Source organism: Mastigoproctus giganteus, chromosome 5, assembly GCF_048544385.1.
Source record: "Mastigoproctus giganteus isolate SK-2022 chromosome 5, ASM4854438v1, whole genome shotgun sequence".
NCBI classification, from domain to species: domain Eukaryota; kingdom Metazoa; phylum Arthropoda; class Arachnida; order Uropygi; family Thelyphonidae; genus Mastigoproctus; species Mastigoproctus giganteus.
In genome coordinates, this window is record NC_143579.1 from 59,720,964 (window position 1) to 59,741,904 (window position 20,941).

The 20,941-nt window shown below is 38.2% G+C and overlaps 1 protein-coding gene across 1 annotated transcript; it reads left to right on the top strand.

The window, feature by feature from the left end:
• Nucleotides 1-5,067: 5,067 nt before the first annotated feature.
• On the top strand, nucleotides 5,068-19,814 carry LOC150085432 (uncharacterized). Its single transcript, XM_090374564.1, has 3 exons — nucleotides 5,068-5,251; nucleotides 18,219-19,503; nucleotides 19,720-19,814. The coding sequence occupies exons 1-2, from the start codon at nucleotides 5,068-5,070 to the stop codon at nucleotides 19,472-19,474; spliced, it is 1,440 nt and encodes a 479-aa protein (XP_090230690.1). The 3' UTR covers nucleotides 19,475-19,503; nucleotides 19,720-19,814.
• Nucleotides 19,815-20,941: the final 1,127 nt, after the last annotated feature.

The window sequence follows — 20,941 nt, forward strand, 5'->3', positions numbered from 1 at the left end:
CAGATTGGTCCACTGGATATCGATGGTTCAACTGTTGATGATCCTGCTCAGGTGGCTAACAAACTAAATGAGTATTTTGCATCTACATTCACATATGAGGAGTTATTCAGGGAAGGGAATGCCAGAGGTGAACTAAAATCTGGCAGTGAGATAGATGATTTTGTAATAAATGAGAGGAAAGTGGAGGATAAATTGTTGAAGATAAACATAAGAAAGGCACCTGGGGTGTATGGGATCTATCCAGTTATATTAAAGGAGGCAACAAAGGAAGTAAGCAAACCCTTAGCCATAATTATGAGAGCTTCCTTGGACTTAGAGGAGGTACCCATGGACTGGAGATGTGCAAATGTAACCACAATTCACAAAGTAGGATCAAAAGGCAACAAGTAATTATAGACCCGTTAGTTTAACTTCTGTTCCAGGGAAATTAATGGAGGCATCAGTTAAAGAAGCACTGCAGGATCATCTAGACAAGACTTCAGTTATAGCTTGGACATAGCATGGTTTTGTTAAGGGGAAGTCTTGTCTGACCAATTTGATTGGATACTATGATGTGGTCACAAAGTAACTGGATGCAGGAAATAACTTTGATATCATATATTTGGATCTTAGAAAGGTTTTTGATACTGTTGTACATGGAAGACTGCTGCACAAATTGGAGCAGTGCGGCATTGAAGGCAAATTGCTGCTATGAATAAAGGGATGGTTGAATGGGAGAAGACAGAGTGGTAATCAATACACTGCTCTTCGTGGACTAATGTTATTAGTGGAGTCCCTCAGAGTTCAGTGTTGGGTCCATTGTTTTCTGTATTTATAAATGATATTGATGATGGTATATCAGACTTAAGTCCAAGTTTGCAGATGATACGAAGGTTTTTAGGGTTGTTAATGACACTAATGACAGTACTCTGCTGCAACAGGATCTAGAAAAGTTGAGAAGATAGGCTAAGAGGTGGCAAATGAAGTTTAACATTGACAAATGTAAAGTTCTACATATGGGAAGCAGTAACTCCAGAGTAATGCATAAACTCTGTGGTATTACACTGACAGTGGTAGAGAATGAAAAGGATCTGGGGATAATTGTGCAGGTAGATATGAAGTTTTCTGAGCAGTGCAGACAGTCTGCAAGAGTAGCTCATGGTGTCTTGTCAATGATATACAGGAATTTTTCTAGCATGGATAAGGAAGTGATTATCCCCTTATGAGGCAATGGTCAGGCCACACCTTGAGTACTGTATACAGGTCTGGAGGCCTCATTTTAAGAAGGATGTAGAGCTGTTGGAACGAGTACAGAGAAGGGCAACAAGATTAGTGAATGGAACAAAGGGTTGCTCTTATGAAGAAAGGCTTAAGTTTTGCAGATTACAGTGCTTGGAGACTAGGCACCTGCAAGGTGATCTGATTGTGTATAAAACCTTGAATGGTTTGAGCATGCTCAATGCTGATGGTATTCTTCCCCTTGCTCAGAATAATCAACTCAGAGGGCATAAATTCAAATTGAGGAAAGAGAGTTGTAGGATAGATGTTCAGAAGTTTGCCTTTAGCCAGTGGGTAGTTGATTGGTAGAACAGACTTCCATCTGTCGTTGTAGAAGTTTATAGCTTAAATAGATTCAAGGCAGAACTAGACAAACATTTGGAGCTAGTGGACAGGTGAAATGAGAAGGGTGTGCGGGTTTTTTTTTTTTTTTCCCTGATTCTATATAAGCTTGCTTTCTTGCATCATGTGCCCTTGCTAATATAATTGGATAGTTCCCATCAGTCCCAGGTGCCTTATTTATTTTTAGTTTACTTGTTTATTTTTGCTATTTATTTTATTTTTATATTTTGTTATTTTACTGCTTTTATTGTACAAACAGTGCATTTTATTTTATCATTTTAATTTGAACCGATCTTATATTATAATATTATTTCTATTCTCTTGTTAACAAATTCTCTTCTGCTTTCTTCATAAAATTATTTAGCTCACACTTAACTCAGTGTACCCATGGAATTCCCATGAGTTATAATGCATATATTTTTGATGGGTCTGCTTCCCCCATGCGTGCATTGAAATGATACGTCGACGGTACCATTCTCCATTGTACAGAGGAGAAGAGAGGATGAGTTTCTCAGTTTTCTTAATAGCTTCTCCTCTTTTATTCAGTTTACCTTGCAGGTGGAAATAGATGGTATCCTCCCTTTCCTTGTGGTGGTTTATAGAGGTAGCACTAAAGTAAAAAACAAGTGTATATAGAAAACCCATGTGCTGGGGGCAATATACACATTATAACACGGCACAAGCGAACGATCACAAGAATAGGTGTTATTAGGGCCTTGTTCTTAGAGACAAGGCTGGGACACACTGTAGTGCCTCAGAGGATAGAATGGAGGAGATTAAACACGTCAAAAATTAAACAGAAAATACGGATACCCCCAGAAGGTTTTGGATAAATATGTTTGGGAAGTGGAACATGAAGAGAGATGTTCACACCCATCGCCACTGCATACATTCCCTACTATCCTGGCTTAACTGAGCGAACACTGCCAGACACAGTGTGCAACTTCCAGGGCAAAAGTTGCACACAGTTGTGTCAAAGGTTAAAGATCCTGTACCCATGGAAGGTATAAGTGGGGTCATATGAGATTAAATACTTGGATTGTGGGGAGTGTTATGTTGGTGAGACAAAACGGTGTTTCAAAGATCGCATGGGGGAGCATATTAACACAATAAAGGCTGCAGATTATGGGAAATCTGCTGTGGCCAAACATTTTTGGGAGGAGAACCACCAAATTGCACCTGGCGATGCCATCATAGTCGATTGTTCACATGGATATTGGAACTGGAAATGGCTTGAGAGTTTACGGATTTGCTCTTCTAAGCATAACACCATTAATAGAGACAAGGGAATCAGAGTTCATCCCCTCTTTGAAACATAATCCTCGGACTGAATGAATGGTTCCATCCGGCCAGCTCCTGAGCCATTTCTATTCATGTGTGGAAGATACTGCCCATACGCCTATGATAACACATGCTGTGAGCCATGATCCTGCAGGTATTTAAGGATGTACCATGACAAGTTAAGTCTTACTGTTGATAAAGGAGTCAGTCGCCTTTGAAAGCTACAGTTGTTTTTATCACTTTTATTCTGTATAGTATAATTGCTATTCTTTATTTTATTTTTATATTTTGTTATTTTTTACTGCTTTTATTGTACAACCAGTGTATTTTATTTTATCATTTTAATTTGATCCGATCTTATATTATAATATTATTTCTATTTTAATAAAGTTTCAGTTATACGGTTGGTGTATTACATTGCAGTTATTATGAATCAAAACTTTCCCAACCCCAGAGACCTATTTGAAGAATTGTACAGTCACCCATTTGACAGTTTCACCATAAAAGTTGTCTGTCTTTGGACCCTTTCAAAAAGTTTGGTGTTTTTTTTTTTTTTTTTTTTGGTCTTTCCTGTCTGCCAGTATCATACTCCCAGATCCCTCTCTTCCTCTACAGTTTTAAATTCAGTCCCACCAAGTGTATAATTCATTTTAGGTTGCTATTCCCTAAGTGTAAGACCTTGCATTTTGCTGCATTTAAACTTAGCTGCCACTTTTCTGACCATTCTTGGAGCATGTGCAAGTTGTCCTGAAGGAGTGCTGCTTGGCACTGGTCATTAATGATTCTATCAATCTTTGTTGTCTGCAATTTTGACATCACACCATCTACTCCTTCATTGATATCATTTAAGAAAATCAGAAACTTGGTCCAAGGATTGATCTTTGGGGGGGCCCCACTTCTGACGTTACACCAATCTGAAGAATATCTATTAATCACTGCCTTTTGCCCTGCAGCTACCCAGCAATCCATCTCAGAATCTCTCCAGTAATCATTTATGAAATGATTACGATGTCATTTATGAAAATCAGAAACTTGGTCCAAAGACTGATCTTTGGGGAGACCCCACTTCTGACGTTACACCAATCTGAAGAATATCTATTAATCACTGCCTTCTGCACTGCAGCTACCCATCAGTCCATCTTAGAATCTCTCCAGTAATCCCAACATGTTCCAGTTTATACGGTAAAATCACAAGTCAGATGTTTCACTAAAATCTAAATAAACTATGTCCAAATTGTTTTCTACATCCAGGTCATGAGCAACTGTCCCAAAACAGCTTACAAGTTCAGTTAAACACAATTTCCTTTAATAAAACCATGTTGTGTGTCCTTTGAAATGTCATATTTATATAAATGTACCTAGATTGCACTCTTAATCATTGCCTCTAAGATTTTTCCTGCTGCTGAAGTCAGACTAACCGATCTGTAGACCAACTTCACTTTTAGAACTGCTTTTATGTATTGGCGATACATCGGGACTTCTCCAATCTAAAGATATCTCTCCTGAGCCCAAAGATGCCCTCATAATTACATTCACTGGTTCGATACACTCCTTGGCAGTCTCCATCAAAACTACCAAGTATATGCTGTCAACTCTGGGAACCTTACTTGTCCTTTCTGCTTGAAAGTTTCTCTAATAATCTCATCTGTAATTACGAAATTTCTAATTTCATATGGCTCAGTCTCACTCACACAGCCTCTTCTCAGCTTAGAAGGGTCTTTCTTCAGTAAAGACCCTTCATGGGTTATCTAAGACTTTACCATACCCAGTACACAAGCTGGGATGAGTCCCCAACTGGCAGAAAGAGCTTTTTGGTGATTTTGTTCCAAATTCTGAGGATTGTTTTGAATCTGGTAGTTCTTTGCTGTGATTTCAAATTCTGTCTGTTACTAACAAAATTATTATGCCTCGAACAAGGAGGAAGATTCCTGAACCTCCGCTAGAAGTACAGGAGATCTCAGAAGAGTAGGAATCATCTGAAGAGGAAGTCTGTTTTACCATCAAAGCAAATAGGTGCCAAGGCGAATCCTGGGCCTCCAGTCCTGGTGTGCAAAATGACAATAGTGATCTAGACTTGACTGTGTTTAGAGAACTGAATAATTACTAAAAAAAACGACGGGTATGTGTCCCGACTCTGCATGATGCGACCCGTCTAATGTTGAACATTGCATGTCTTATTGGAATAAGATGATGCAGGTGGTACAGAAGGTTATGGCTGAAAATATTGCACTAAAAGCAAAGCTGGAAGTGCTGTTAGATGAGCAAGTTTCACCTACAAGGACTTATGCTGATTTAGTTCATCCTTCAGAACAAGAAAAAGTCAAGACAAAGACTATAATCCTGAAGGCTAGGACTGAGAGATACCAGATTAGTGACTAGTTGTCGCTGTTCGTCCAATCCAAAATCGGCTTGTAGCTGTTGAGGCCACAAGCAAGAATGATATTTAGAAGATAAGGGACTGTGCTCAAGTACAAGAGATGAGGCTGGAAGAACCCTCCAACGAAATCCTCGGCTTGTGGTGTTTGATATAAGCACAGAAGTCACTAAAGAACATTTTCTAGAAGAACTATGGAGAAGGAACTTGGCTGATGGTGGATTAACAAGTGATCAAGTTTCTTCTGAGGTTAGAGTGCTCCCAAAAAATAAAGCAAAAAGTTCTGGTATTAACTATGTGCTAGAGGTTTCCAACAGAGTTAGGAAAATACTTAGAAATTGCTCAAGAATTTGTTGATTGGAGCTCTCATCGGGTCCTGGACTTGTTGACCCTGACCCAGTGTTATAGATCTATGTCATTCGGCCATGTGGCCAAGCATTGTGAAGCAGAAGAGTTCTGCAGGTATTGTGCTGGATGGGGCCATGTGTACAGGAACTGTATTATGAAAACTCCAGTGTGTAAACTGTTGGCAGAGGAAGTAGCCGTCTGCTCATGAGGCTGTTGATAAGATCTGCCCAGATTATGTCTGAGTGGTCAATATTTTGAAAAGGAAGACTGACTTTGGTGATTAGTTGGGTGGCCTCTTGGGTCGGCGGCAGCGGCCTCTGCTGTAAGTTTGTGATGATTTGGCTCCGTCTACCAGTGCCTGCCGACATCCTGTTAATCTGAATGTCATAATGGGTCGTGGACCGGCAATAATGGGCTTGGTGTGGCTCTGACGTGGAAAATTTTTTTCTTACAAGTTGTATGAACTGCAAAGAGGAGGATGTTTTCTCTGATTAAGTCACTTAAATGAAAATAGATTTAGATCTGTTTTTTAAGTTGTCTGACTGGGTGTTGGACTAGTTTTGTTAGATAGGGTGACCTACCTCGTGGTGGGGTGGAGGTGCCATCTCTGCCGCGAGGCTATAAGTAATTTTGAAACATTTTTATTTTCTGTTAATGGTCAAAGATTGACCGTTGTTGTGGTATTTGCTAACCAATAAGTCTGTAAAAATTGCAGCAAAGGTACATAGTAGCATATGGATGACAGCTTAGGGGGCTACATAAGGTCAAGTTTTGATGCATTGGCATTAGTAAAGGCACGTGGTGCAAGAAAGCAAGCTTATATAGCATCAGACAAAAAAAAGCACCCCTTCTCATTTCACCCATCCACTCGCTCCAAATGTTTGTCTAGTTCTGCCTTGAATCTATTTAAGCTATCAACTTCTACAACAGATGGAAGTTTGTTAGCTGTTGTAAGCTTCGGTACTTTTCATTACAGGCACTCCCCTGCTTACATAATACTGAACTTACGGAAATTCGACTGTACGTAAGTTTTTGCCGGCTGTTGCAAATTTAAAAAAAATCGTAGAAACATATTTTGCCTCCCATAGTAATAAATGGAGGTATCATGAAAATATTGTAATATGAACCCAATAACGCATTGTTTTTTTCTTTTTTTTTTCCTTTTGGTAATTCATACCAAGACCTTGGAAGTTGAAATTTTTGCTATATAACTAAACTATTTATCTCTTTAATTAAAGGTTCATTTTTATAATGGAAATTACGCTACACTTTCATTGTTATCATATAGAACATATGATAACATATCACAAAGGCCTTCAAAATTGATTCTTAAAACAGAACGTTTTAAGAATCAATTTTGAACGCCTTTGTGATATTTTTCTAAAACTCATTTCTGTAGGTCACTACCATAAAACAATAAAAGCAATTTGCACTTTCCAGTTTATTGGGCTTTTCTGTTAGTGCAGTCTTTTGTAAATGGGTAGTAAACTTGATCTTATTGCATTTGCGATAATATAGATAACTGGAATCCTGTCGGTTTTTACGTTACGGTAAATGAGTTCCCCTTCACTGAAATCTTCAATCATATAAAAAACAAATTTTCAGAATCTTCTCTTCATTCCTATTTACTTATTACAATGATGAAGGGAAAGGGACCAACAGAAAGTGCAAGTACTGGCAGTTCTAGGAAACGAAACAAAATTGATTTAGAAATGAAGATGATTAATTAAGAAGTACGAAGCAGGTCAAAGTTTGTCATCTATTACACGGAATTAGGTCTCGCTGCTTCAACAGTGAATACCGTTTTAAAGGAAAGTGCATGTATAAAAGAACATGTTAAAGGATCAATGCATTTAAGATCAACAGTGATCACCAAACAGCATTCAGGTGCTATATTGAAAATGGAAAAGCTATTAATAATATGGATGGAAAATCAGATTCATAAGCAAGTGCCCCCAAGTCTAATAGCCATTCAAGCAAAAGCAAGAAGTATTTATGAAGATATTAAGGATAAGTTTGGCAAACCCCAAGCCAAGTTCATGGCAAGCAATGGGTGGTTTAATAGGTTCAAGCATCGTGCTGGTTTCCAAAACATTAAAGTATTCGGTGAAGTCGCCAGTGCCGATTGTGCAGCTGCAAAGAAATTGTGATGTGTTGGAAAAAACCCTTTCTAAATCTCCACAGCCCTCAACTTCCGCAGCAGTGTGCTTATCAGCTGGAGAGTTAATTCTGGCAACAATGCTCGAAAGGTAAAACTTGCTGACATTATGCCTGTCTCCTCTCCTCCTCTCTCTTTTTGTAATTTTGTACACTTTTGTATTTTTTCCTGCACATGAGATAAAAAAAAAAATTCAATAAATAATTCTATTTACATGTTCATTGAACATTTCTTTTTTGCTTCAATCAAGTTCAGCGTGCATAGTTGCGAGTGCTGCATAAGCATTAAGGGTAATTCTGACTTACGTAGAGTTCTGTGGAATGCAACCTTTACTTAAGTCGGGGAGTGGCTGTACTCTGTAACTATCCCATGCAGTCTTTTTCTTCTCTCTTAGACTGGCCAGTTATGCATTCATCCATTTCGTCATTTTCCTTGTGTAATACTTTCTTAATGGTGTATACTCGTTCGTGGCTTCTGGGATGTTTGCTTTAAAGGTATTCCATAATTCAACTGTATTTGCACTCTCCCTGCAATCTGCCCAATTAATAGATGCCATATGGTGCCTTAAACTGTCGTAGTCTTCTCTTTTGAAATTAAAAACCCCTGCCTTTACCTTTTAATTTCTGCAATATCTTTCTTCATCTTCCAACTAACAACTGCCTGATCGTTACTCGTTAGTGGTTCCTGTACTTAAGCCCTGTGATGGGATTTGGTTCGTGAGTAACGATGACGTCAAGAATATTCTCACCCCTAATATTTTATCTAACATGCTGGGACGAATCACAATCTAGTTTATTTAAAAAAATTTCCACTTGGGGTGTTTCCCTCCCACTTATTCCACTCAGCCTGGGGCAAGTTGAAGTCTCCCACAACAAGACATTCACACTTGCTTGCCCATTCCATGTACATGTAGAGACCCTTGTCATACTCTTCACAATCGTCTGATCTATAGATTACTTCCACTCTCATTATTTGTACCTTTGCTTCCAACAAATGCACACCACAGATTCTATACTGGCAGACATTACTTCAGACTCAGCAAAAGCTCTCTTTATGCTCAAGCCTTGCTTTTGATAAGAAGCATGATCCTTCCACCCCTTCTATCTACCCTTTCTTTCCTAAATACATTATACATACTGTAGTGGAACTTGTCATTACAAACTTCTGGATGGCAACATGTTTCTGTTGGCCCTATTATGTCAGCATTGGTTGTCCTAATCAGGAGTTTGAATTCGGCCATTTTATTGACAACACTCCTTGCATTACTGAAAACACAAATTAAGACTAAGTATGCTTCTATAGTTTACTACCTTGACACACCCCTTGAAGTTATTTAGGCTTGTTGCCTTAGCTTTATCTTTCCACTCATTTGAAAAGTCAGTACCCTCAGAACATCTTGCCAATATTGGCTCTTGTGCCAGCAAACAGAAATTCTTGAGGTGAGTGCAAGCATTACTTTGACCCTTATCAGATAAATGCAGATCTATATTGCCTTTTTGCCCACTGACTAGCAGTTTCCCTGAACCCATAAAGTATCCTCAGTGATACAATGCTTCCCATTTAGAATTTGCCATTGATAACATTAAGGTCCTTGAGGTTGTCACGGACGTTCTTTCAGATATGCCAGACAAACTTTACTTGCTACCTGGGAGTCTAAAATGCTGATGGAACTGATATTCGGGTGACACAAGTCAAGTGGATCCAATTTCGGCGAAGTCCGGACGGTCTGTGGCAGCCAAATCCTCTGCTTGCACTTTCACAATGGTGGCACTGTTAGTAATCCTGGGTATAACCTCCATGCACAAGCACACGGTGGGTGACCACCCAGGTGTGAACCAACATAAGCAGGGGTCGAGGTGTGGCGTCCACACCACATGGAGGAATGCAGCCCCTCTGTGTTACCAGGCAGTACTAGGTGGTAGATGACTCTCATCAACCGATGCAATACCACCACTTTGCTTATTGGAGGCTTGAAGTGGTGAAACCCATGTTTAGTCTCCACAGCTAAGTTCCGGTCAACCCTTCCCCATCTCTTCCATCATGCAGTATGACTGATGACTTTTGAGGTTATGATAAACATCGTGGCGAGATCCAATCAACCTTACATTTCGAGTTTACGGCTCTAAAATGGTGTTTGCAGGCCAGCCGCTGGTTAGTACACCGGACCAAACCTATTGGTAACTCTCAAGGAGGCTTCCGGATCAGCTAATGTATAATCTTGCTACCTCTACTCTGCCAGACAGTGACTGGAGGGAGTCTGAGTAGTGTGTATGCAGGGGGCATTGTTGAGGCCACGTTATGCCAAGGATCTGGGTATATTCTTACAATGTGTACGCAATATCCAAAAATTTCATTACTTCATACAGCATGTCCCACCCACTTTTTATTACTATTGAATACACCATGAATTTTTCAAACTAATAAAGAGTAAGCTTATCTGCGAAAAGATCTAAACCTCCTGAACACTTCCTGATTCATTTCACAAATATTCGTGGTCTCAAAACTAATCTCAATGATGTCCATTTCCACTTGCAGTCTGCCAAACCCCATGTACTTTTTCTGACAGAATCTCAGTTATTGCTTGATTCAACTACTGTTCATCTCAGTTGCCCAAATTATTCACTGTATGATTCCTTTCTCCTCAAAGGTGGTACTTATGCATATGTCTGTTCCGATATTTCCTGTCAGATACTTGGTAATTTGGAATCTCCTCTTTTCGATCTTCTCTGGCTTAAAATGTCTCCACCACATTGTCAAATTCATCTGTTGTCTCTACCGTTCTCCCAATTCGACTAATCACTTGGAGCTCTTTGACTTCCTTTCTTTGCAACTTGACTTTCTCCAGTCCAACTTTCCTAACAGTGAGGTAATTTTCCTTGGTGATTTAATGTTCACAACTCCAGCTGGCTTCCGTTTTCTAGTCACACTGACCCAGCTGGTCGAGATGCTGAGGCTTTTGCAATTACTAATGACCTTGCACAGATTGTTCATTTACCTACAAGAATTCCGGACAACCCTAACCATACAGCCAACACGCTTGATCTTTTTCTCATAAACAACCCTTTTAAGTACACGGTTGAAGTGAGAGGTCCTTTAGGCACCTCAGATCACAACTTGGTGATTGTCTCTTCTTCAATGGAGCCTTTATCTCATGGCTATTCCCAACCTCGTATTGTTTGGCATTAAAAGAATGCAAAATGGGATGACCTACGAGATTTCTTTTCCTTGGTCGGATTACTGTTTCAAAACTTCTGTCATTTCCGTTTGCTCAGATCGTGTCAGTGAAATTATTCTTGCAGGAATGGAATCCTTTATCACACACTCCACTTTAAAATCTCGTCCTTTATCTAAACCTTGGTTTTTCAATAAATGTGCTAAGGCTGTTCGAGAGGAGAAGAATGTTGCATACTGTAATTGGCTTGTTTCTAATTCTTCAATTTCATTTTCTGCCTGCACCAAAGCAATTGTAAAGCAGTTATTAATCAGTCCAAACTAGAATTTGAACAGGCTAAGAGTAGAAAACTTGCTTCTTGCCCTAATGGTAGCTAAGCATCCTGATCTCTTTCCAAAGCTATTGGCCGAAACTTTTGTCCATCTCTGTTCCCACCTCTGTCCAAACCAGATGGTTCTGTTGTCACTTTGGCCAAGGATAAAGCTGACCTGCTAGTATCCCATTTTTCTTCCAACTCATGTTTTAATGATCTTGGTAAAACACCTCCCACTATTCCCAACACGCTCCATTCAATGCCTGCTGTGGTCTTTTGTCAAAAGGATGTCAGAAGGATTTTGACGAATCTTGATGCTAAGAAAGCTCCAGGTCCTGATGGTATTTCTCCAGTTATTCTCGAAACCTGTGCTCCTGAACTTACTCCTGTTCTTTGCTGCCTTTTTTCACTTTCTTATTCCAAAGATGTGTTTCCTTCTGCTTGGAAGTTTGCTCATATGCATCCAGTTCTTAAAAAGGGTGACAAATCCCTCCCATCCAATTATCGTTCCATTGCAATTACTTCTACTCTTTCTAAAGTAATGGAGATATCAATTAACCGCCAACCCTTAAACTACCTTGAAACCTTCCATCTGATCAACGATCGCCAGTATGAATTCCATCAGTGTTGATCCACTGGTGATATTCTGGCTTATGTTACCTATATATGGACTAATTCATGGAAAAATTTGGTGAAACACAAGCAGTTGCTCTTGACATCTCAAAGGCTTTCGATCGTGTTCCACTGTTCTTCTGAATTGGCTTCTATAATTCCCTCTCTCTCTCTCTTTCTCTTTTAAAAGAGTCTGATCACATGCCGCCACCAGCCAACATCCATTTACTGTCCAACTTCAAACTCACGGAACCAACTTTTCATCTTCCTCGTTTATTCATTCAACTGCCATTTTCTGGAACAACCTTGTTTCATATGTATTTCGTGAAAATTATTGTCTACAGAAGTTCAAGTATAATTACAACAATTATCTTCTTTCGTCTTCTCAACCTCCAACCCAAGCAAGTATAGTACTAAGTATAGGTTCCAATACCTCTCGTGGTTTTTTTTTTTTTTTTTATGGGTACCCCAAACACGGGAGGTATTAGAACCTATAGTACTTAGTACCGTGCTTGGGTTGGAGGTTGAGAAGACGAAAGAAGATATTTGTTGACATTGGACTTGAACTTCTGTAGATTGTAATTTTCAGGAAATACATATGAAGGAAGGTTGTTCCAGAAAACGGCAGTTGAATGAATAAATGAGGAAGATGAAAAGTTGGTTATGTGGGTTTGAAGTTGGACAGTAAATGGATGTTGGCTGGTGGCGGCACGTGTTCGGACTGTTTTGAAAGAGAGAGAGCAGGAATTATAGAAGAGGCATGCAGCAGAAACAGTACGTCTATGAGAAAGCGAGTGGAGAGACTGTTACAGATGTATCATTAATTAACCTAACTGCCCTCTTCTGAATGGAATCAAGAAGCTTGAGAGAGGTTTTGGGGGCACCACCCCAGATGTGGGAACAATATTCCACGGCAGGGCAGATTTGCGATTTATACAGAGTGAGCAGCTATTTGGAAGAAAAGTAGCGCCGAGAGCGAAAGAGAAAACCAAGTTTTTTAGATGCAGAGGAAGCAATGTTTGTAATGTGCTTGTGCCAAGAGAGATTAGAAGTCAGGGTAATCCCCAAAAGAGATATATCATTTTGCCTAGAAATCGGAGGGTCACTAAAGATAAGCATAGGAGCAGAAGAATCCTTTTTGCGAGATATAAGACAAGACTGAGTTTTAGAAGGGTTGAAAACTAAGTTGTTTTTGCCCCACTGGAGAATTACCTGAAGATCAGCATTTAAGGAATTGGTAGCAGATTTTCGAGAAGTTGAAGCTGATTGAGCAGGACAAGGTTTCTCAAAATGGAAAGTGGAATGCAATGTGCTATCATCGGCAAAACTATGGATTGGATTTCCAGTTAATGGAAGAAGGTCATTAATATACAAGAGGAAAAGAGTGGGGGAAAAAACTGAACCTTGGGGGACACCGGCATTAGTGGAGAAGTTAGAAGACAGAGAACCATCTACCATCACCCTCAGTGAGCGATCAGAGAGAAAACTGGATAACCAATTACTAAAAACAGTTGGCAAACCATAAAATGGAAGCTTGTTTGGAAGACCTTTATGCCAAACACGATCAAAAGCCTTTGAGATGTCAATAGCAACTACTTGTGTTTCATCGAACCTTTCCATTGAATTAGTCCATAAATGGGTAACATAAGCCAGAATATCACCAGTGGATCGACACTGATGGAATCCATACTGGCAATCGTTGATCAGACGGAAGGTTTCTAGGTAGTTTAAGAGTTGCCGGTTAATTGATTTCTCCATTACTTTAGAAAGAGTAGAAGTAATTGCAATGGGACTATAATTGGATGGGAGGGATTTGTCACCCTTTTTAGGAACTGGCTGGATATGAGCAAATTTCGAAGCAGAAGGAAAAACACCTTTGGTATAAGAAAGTGAAAAAAAGGTGGCAAAGAATAGGAGTAAGTTCAGGAGCACAGGTTTTGAGAACAAGTGGAGCAATACCATCAGGACCTGGAGCTTTCTTAGCATCGAAATTCATCAAAATCCTTCTGATATCCTTTTGACGGAAGACCACAGGAGGCATTGAATGGAGTATGTTGGGAGGTGTTTTACCAAGATCATTAATACATGAGCTGGAAGAAAAATGGGATGCTAGCAGGTCAGCTTTATCCTTGGCCGAAGTGACAACAGAACCATCTGGTTTGGGCAGAGATGGGCAAAGGTTGCGGCCAATAGTTTTGGCAAGAGACCAGGATGCTCGGCTACCATTAGGGCAAGAAGCAAGTTTTCTATTCTTAGCCTGTTCAAACTCTAGTTTGGACCGATTAATAACTGCTTTACAATTGTTGCGAGCTTTGGTGTAGGCAGAAAATGAAACTGAAGAATTAGAAACAAGCCAATTACGATATGCAACATTTTTCTCTTGAACAGCCTTAGCACATTTTTTTATTGGAAAACCAAGGTTTAGATGAAGGATGAGATTTTAAAGTGGTGTGGGATAGAGGATTCCATTCCTGTTGTTTGTAATGCCAAACAACACAAGGTTGTGAATAGCCATGAGATAAAGGTTCCATTGGAGAAAAGATAACCACCAAGTTGTGATCTGAAGTGCCTAAAGGACCTCTCACTTCAACAGTGTACTTAGAAGGGTTTGTTGTGAGAAAAAGATCAAGCGTATTGGCTGTATGATTAGGATTGTCCGGAATTCTTGTAGGTAAATGAACAATCTGTGCTAGGTCATTAGTAATTGCAAAAGCCTCAGCATCTCGAACTGCTGGTTCGGTGTGACTAGAAAACGGAAGCCAGCTGGAGTTGTGAACATTAAAATCACCAAGGAAAATTACCTCACTGTTAGGAAAGTTGGACTGGAGAAAGTCAAGTTGCAAAGAAAGGAAGTCAAAGAGCTCCAAGTGATTAGTGGAGTTGGGAGAACGGCAGAGACAACAGATGAATTTGACACAATGAGGTAGAGAGATTTTAAGCCAGAGAAGATCAAAGAGAGGAGATTCCAAATTTCCAAGTCTCTGACAGGGAATATCAGAATGGACATATGCACAAGTACCACCTTTGAGGCGAAAGGAATCATACAGCGAATAATTTGGGCATCTGAGATGAGCAGTAGTTGAATCAACTGATAACTGAGACTCTGTCAGACAAAGTAAATGGGGTTTGGCAGACTGCAAGTGGAAATGGACATCGTTGAGATTAGAATTGAGACCACGTATATTTGTGAAATGAATTAGGAAATGCTTGGGAGGTTTAGATCTTTTCGCAGATAAGCTTGCTCTATTGTTTTGACAATTCATGGTGTATTCAATAGTAAGAAAAAGTGGGTGGAACATGCTGTATGAAGTAATGAAATTTTTGGATATGACGTATACGTGGTAAGAATATACCCAGATCCTTGACATAATGTGGCCTCGACAATTCTCCCCGCATACACACTACTCAGGCTCCCTCCAGTCACTATCTGGCAGAGTAGAGCAAGATTATACACTAGCTGATCCGGAAGCCTCCTAGAGAGTTACCAATAGGTTCGGTCCGGTGTATTAACTAGCGGCCAGCCTGCGAACACCGTTTTAGAGCTGTACCCTTGAAATGTAAGGAATATTGGATCTCGCCATGACGTTCATCATAACCTCAAAAGTCATCAATCATACTGCATGATGGAAGAGATAGGGAAGGGTTGACCGGAACTTAGCTCTAGAGACTAAACATGGGTTCCACCACTTCAAACCTCCAATAAGCAAAGTGGTGGTATTTCACCAGTTGATAAGAGTCATCTACCACCTAGTACTGCCTGGTAACATAGAGGGGCGGCGTTCCTCCATGTGGTGTGGTGTGGGCGTCACACCTCGACCCCTGCTTATGTTGGTTCACACCTGGGTGGTCACCCACCATGTACTTGTGCATGGAGGTTATACCCAGGATTACTAACAGTCCCACCATCGTGAAGGTGCAAGCAGAGGATTTGGCTGTCACAGACTGTCCGGACTTCGCCGAAATTGGGTCCACTTGACTTGAGTGTCACCCAAATATCAGTTCCATCAGCGTTTTAGACCCCCAGGTAGCAAGTACAGCTTGTCTGGCATATCTGAGAGAATGTCTGTGACAACCTCAAGGACCAAGGTGTTTGGTGTTTACATAAAAAAAAAAAAAAAAACCTTTGCACCACCTTTGTTCAGATGAATGCCATTGCTACAAAATAGATTCCTTCTACCTACAAGTGCAGGTGATGCTGATTGAAAAAAAAAAAAAATCCCTTTCCCCAGAGGCTTTCATTTTATAATCCTTACCACACGTTTGAGCAGAATTGCAGACATATACACATTCTGTCCTAACTTGTGGCGTATTTTTCAGCATGATCCTATATTTATCCAAAAAATGGTTGGCTCGTGTTTGTTTAATAGATCATTAATCGCTACATGAATAATAATGCTCTTTATCCCCCTCCTTAAAATCTTAGTGTATTGGTAACATCATCAATTGCTGCTCCTGGCAAATGCAACCTGCTTCTGGTCCACCTATCATTATTACAAAAAATATTACCTGTTGCCATGACAATGGAGCCTACCAATAAAACTAAATCACTGCCTTTGTTTGACAGCCTTTAACCAGAGCAGTACACACTTGACTATTCTTTTCTGGGACCTGAATTGTGATTGCATCATTAGCAGGTCACAAGATACCCCTTACGAGCTCCCATTTAAATTTGTTTCTAGGGCAAGCACCTGTTTGTTCAGTGACTCAAATTCTTCTTGTAATGCCTTGTAATTCTTCTTCTTTGTACCAATGTAAGGAGTGTACCGATTCTCAAATTCTTGAGAATTTGAGAATACAAAGAAAAGAATAGTCAGTTGAGATAGGTTTGTCTACTAGACCAATCTTAATACATGCCACAGGCATGTGTTAAGATTCACTTGATGTTCTCAATTGATGAACTGATGACTCACAGTGGAAATTTCTACAGGCATTTCTGTCTGAATCACAGTCCTTGGACTTTGTAAGTGAATCTTGTAACAACCGTTATTTACGTAAAATCTGAACTTTAGAAAGATTACAAAATTTACAATATATTACTATAGTTATATTAACAAAGTACAGTTTTACAGAAATTTAAGCTACCAAACAAAAGGTGCAAATTTCCCACCAAAATATCAATAACACAGGCTCTCTGAATATTAAGTTATAGTTTTCCAAATACTTATCTAAATGCAAAATAAACTAACCAACATGACTCTAGGATTCAAACTATATATTAATTATAACTATAGTTTTAGTATATTAAATAAATTTAAAAAAGAAACTTCCTGCTGCCTGCAAGCATTCTGATATAATTGTTGTGGGTGAAAAATAAGTTGTTTATAGGTGTGTAATTTATTTAGTAGTAAACAATGTAATATTAGTGGTTTTAGTTGTTTCTCCAGGACTCTAACTGGTAGAGATGGAGTAAAATTATAATCCTTGAGTTAAGAGTAATACACTTCACTATTTCTCCCCCCCCCCAACTTTTACCATTTTAACTTTTTCATTCTTGTTATTTACACTTCCCAAGCTTTTACATTATCTTTGGACTACAAAAATTTTTTTTCTGTTCCTTTTCTTTCTTTTTACTTTGTATTTCCCTAAATTTAAGTTTTAATTTCCCCTCCTCCAAATTTCAATTCAACCTGGAGTTTTGGAATGGTTTTTCCTGGCACAACATAAATGCAGGTGCTTTCAGTTTCGTGATTAGGATTCTTTCTTCAATTAGCTGGCTTCCCACTGATGAAGTGTCTTTTGCACTTAAATAGCCATCTTGGAAGTGAATATTTATCAAATTTTCATATTTGATTAAACAGTTATCTTACATGAGTCTGGATAATCACTTGGTATTCTATATTTTTATTAATGGTGTACTCAAATGATGGGACATTTATCCATGGTATAGGCTTTGTAGTTTATCAAGACAACATCACATTTGTATTTTTTTTTTTAATTTTTTCCCCCCTGTCTACTAGTGCATAGTGATTTTGAGAATTTTTGAGTAGTCTGCCTGTTACAGTCTTCTTTAGGTATTCTTTCAGTTGTTCTCGCTGCTCATTTCACAAACTACTGCTGACCGTTGTAAATGGTGACATTTTTTTCAGACCAGAATTTGGGGATTTCCACTTCATGGAGCGTGCTTTATGTTTTGATGAAAGACCACTGCTTGTCTTCCAGATGCAGTACAAGAGACTGTCAAAACAAATAGATTACTTATAATTCTACATGTACACTGTATTATTTAAGAAATGACACATGTAGATGTTTTAGCCTCAAGCATAAATTTTATACATTAAGCATAGAAATATAATATGCAAAGTTGCTTATTGTGAAATTTTAATATCGTGCTATTTCTAATTTGGATGTTTTTATGTTGCAGCTAATAGAAAGAGTGCAGTGGAACGTTTAGAAGAAAGCAAGGCTAATTATGTGAAATCAGAATGTGTTTTGGATTCCAAGCAACAGTTTAAAAACAGTTCTCACCTTCAAGTCAGTACTGGCCCACAGCTTGATATTCTTTTGAAAGCACCACTAAAACACTTGCATGATACTTGCAAACCTCCACGGCTCTATTCTAATGAGAAAGAATTTAACCTCCAAAGGGGAACTACAAATGAAATCTTTACACCTCAGTCGCTTCCTCCAAAGAGTCCAGGACCATTTCGAGCACGAGCAAAGTCACAGTCAGATTCAAGAGAACCACAAAATCGAAAGAAGCTCTCTCTGCTAAGGTATAGTAGTGATCACTCAGATGAAGGTATATTAGACCTAGAATCGCAGTTAAAGCGCCTTATATCATCCAGTTCAAAAGAAAATATAAATCTAAGTTCGAATAATTTTTCTGGCCCACCAAAAAATGTGTCAGAGGGAGCTAAAGTAAGACGTGGTTACTCAGATCCTGTACAGAAAAATAACTGGATTACAAACAAAGGATTACAGGAAAGAAACTGTAATATTCATAAAAGTATGCCCGATCTCTCCCCTTCAAAAAATGAACCTTTTAGAAATGAAATTAACTCTGAAAGTACAGAAGGCTCATCAGAGGAAGACATAACTGAATTAGAAGATAGGTATATTTGTTCAAGAACTTCTGATTATGTTAGTAAAAGTTCTTCCTTTAGGTATAAAAATCTTTGTAATCAAGAAGAAAATCAAATAAATAGTCACAGTGGAGAAGAAAGAATATGTTTACCAAACAGTGGAATCTTGTCACCTGACAGGGACTGGGAGTTGAGTGGTGTAAGAAGGCGAATTGTTACGCGGTCAAAATCAGATGTTAGTCATAGATTTTCAAAGAGTCTTGAAAAGCCTCTGAAAAGAAATCATACTAATGCTGAAATAGAAAGGTTTTTTAATACTATGGGTCTTGATTCTACTGTCTGGAATATCATAACTTCTCCGCCACTTCCGTCGAGTCCTCCACAGTTTTTTGACAGCATCAGTTCTATTAATAGTGATGATCATCGGTCAAGTGTTTGCAGTGAAGATTCATTAACAGAATGTCAGAAAGAGGGGATAACAAATAAAGATTTAAGGAAACATGGACCAGTTGAAACTTCAATTGTAGAAAAAAATGCACGAGTCATTAAGTGGCTGTATAGCTGTAGAAAGGCACAGAAAGAACCTGGATCATGACATGCACATTTCATCTGGATTTTCATCCAGTAAGTAGTAATTATTTTAATGTTAGATGTACTTACTTTTTTTTTTGCTGCTTCTTAATTGTTCATTGAATACTGATGTACATTGTTCTCAAGTTTGTCAGTTCAAACTTGAGAATACTATATATAGCTGCACATAAATAAATTAAACTGTGAACTTTAATTTTTCTAAACAAAAAAAGTATGCATCAAATAAAACTTATTCTCTTTATTTTCTAGGCGGAAACAGTTACACCAGCTGTCAGTAGTTACTTGGAGTTAATGGCAGCAATTATATCATAGCAATGTTGACGTAGTGCTTCCTAAAAGCCCGTAATAATCCCTATGTAATCTTCAAGCATCATATAGCAAAAACAGAGTATTATGATCACTCCATTTCATTTACTACACAGGAAAAGTTTAATTAAAAACTTAATCATTCCTCATTGGTGCAAAAAAAAAAAAAACATTCAAGATTAGAATATGTTAGTTCCAAGTCTTTGAAACTTAATAGTTTATAGCAGTCCAATTATTTGTTTTATTTTTTTTTAAGGCTTTCATTAAAATGAATTGCAGTGCTAAAATTCACGTTACATTTTAAGCATCTAAAGTTTCTATATGTGATGTTTTGGTCCGTTAGGTGCTGCAATTCATTTTTGTAATGAACTTTTTTTTTCTTTTCCCCATTGACATTTTATTTTTTTTCTTAAACATAAAAAGCAACTGAAAAAAAATAGTGTTCTACCTATTTTATTTTGCCAATAAAACTGTGCTTTGTAAATTGTTAATGCTCTTCATACAAAGTTGTTAATAGATTCATGAATGATATAGTCAGGCTCTGCTGGCAGGTTTCTTGTGTATGTCTATATATATATAATGGTTGACTATTGTAATTAGATCCTGTGATAAGCTGAGAAGATAAACTATATAGTACTTTGAGTATGTGTGTTGGATTTTTATCTGGAATATCTAAATCAAGATATTGCTAGTTTTATTAGATTTACAGTGTGCCATCTACAGAATATGTAAGTTTATCAGCCCTTCTAAAATAAAAGGCAAGATAGTTAAAAATATATAAATAGTCTTATTTTTTTTATGATAATTCTGGAATTTTAATCACTTGCATCATTAAAAATAGTTAATCCAGAATGATACTATACAGTTTAAAAGATAATGCTGTAAAAAAAAAAAAAATATATATATATATTTTAGAAGAGTAGTTTTAAGCTTTTTTAACTTTAAATGGGAGTTTGGTGTGTGTGTGTGTATATATTTGTCTGTGTATACATACATCGGTAGAACTTTATATAGAACTTATTGAAGTTTTATGCATGTGGAAGAAATTTAGTTTTCTTTGTTGTGTTTCACACCCTTATTGCTAAACACAGAGTTGTGTTTCTTTAAACTAGTTTGTGTGAAAGTTTTGTTTCTTCAGTTTAACATTATACACATAAATGAAATG

Coding starts and splice junctions, on each gene's coding strand:
- LOC150085432 (XM_090374564.1), top strand. CDS start 5,068: ATGATGCAGGTGGTACAGAAGGTTATGGCTGAAAATATTGCACTAAAA. Junction 5,252..18,218: donor GACTGAGAGATACCAGATTA/GTGACTAGTTGT, acceptor TTTATGTTGCAG/CTAATAGAAAGAGTGCAGTG.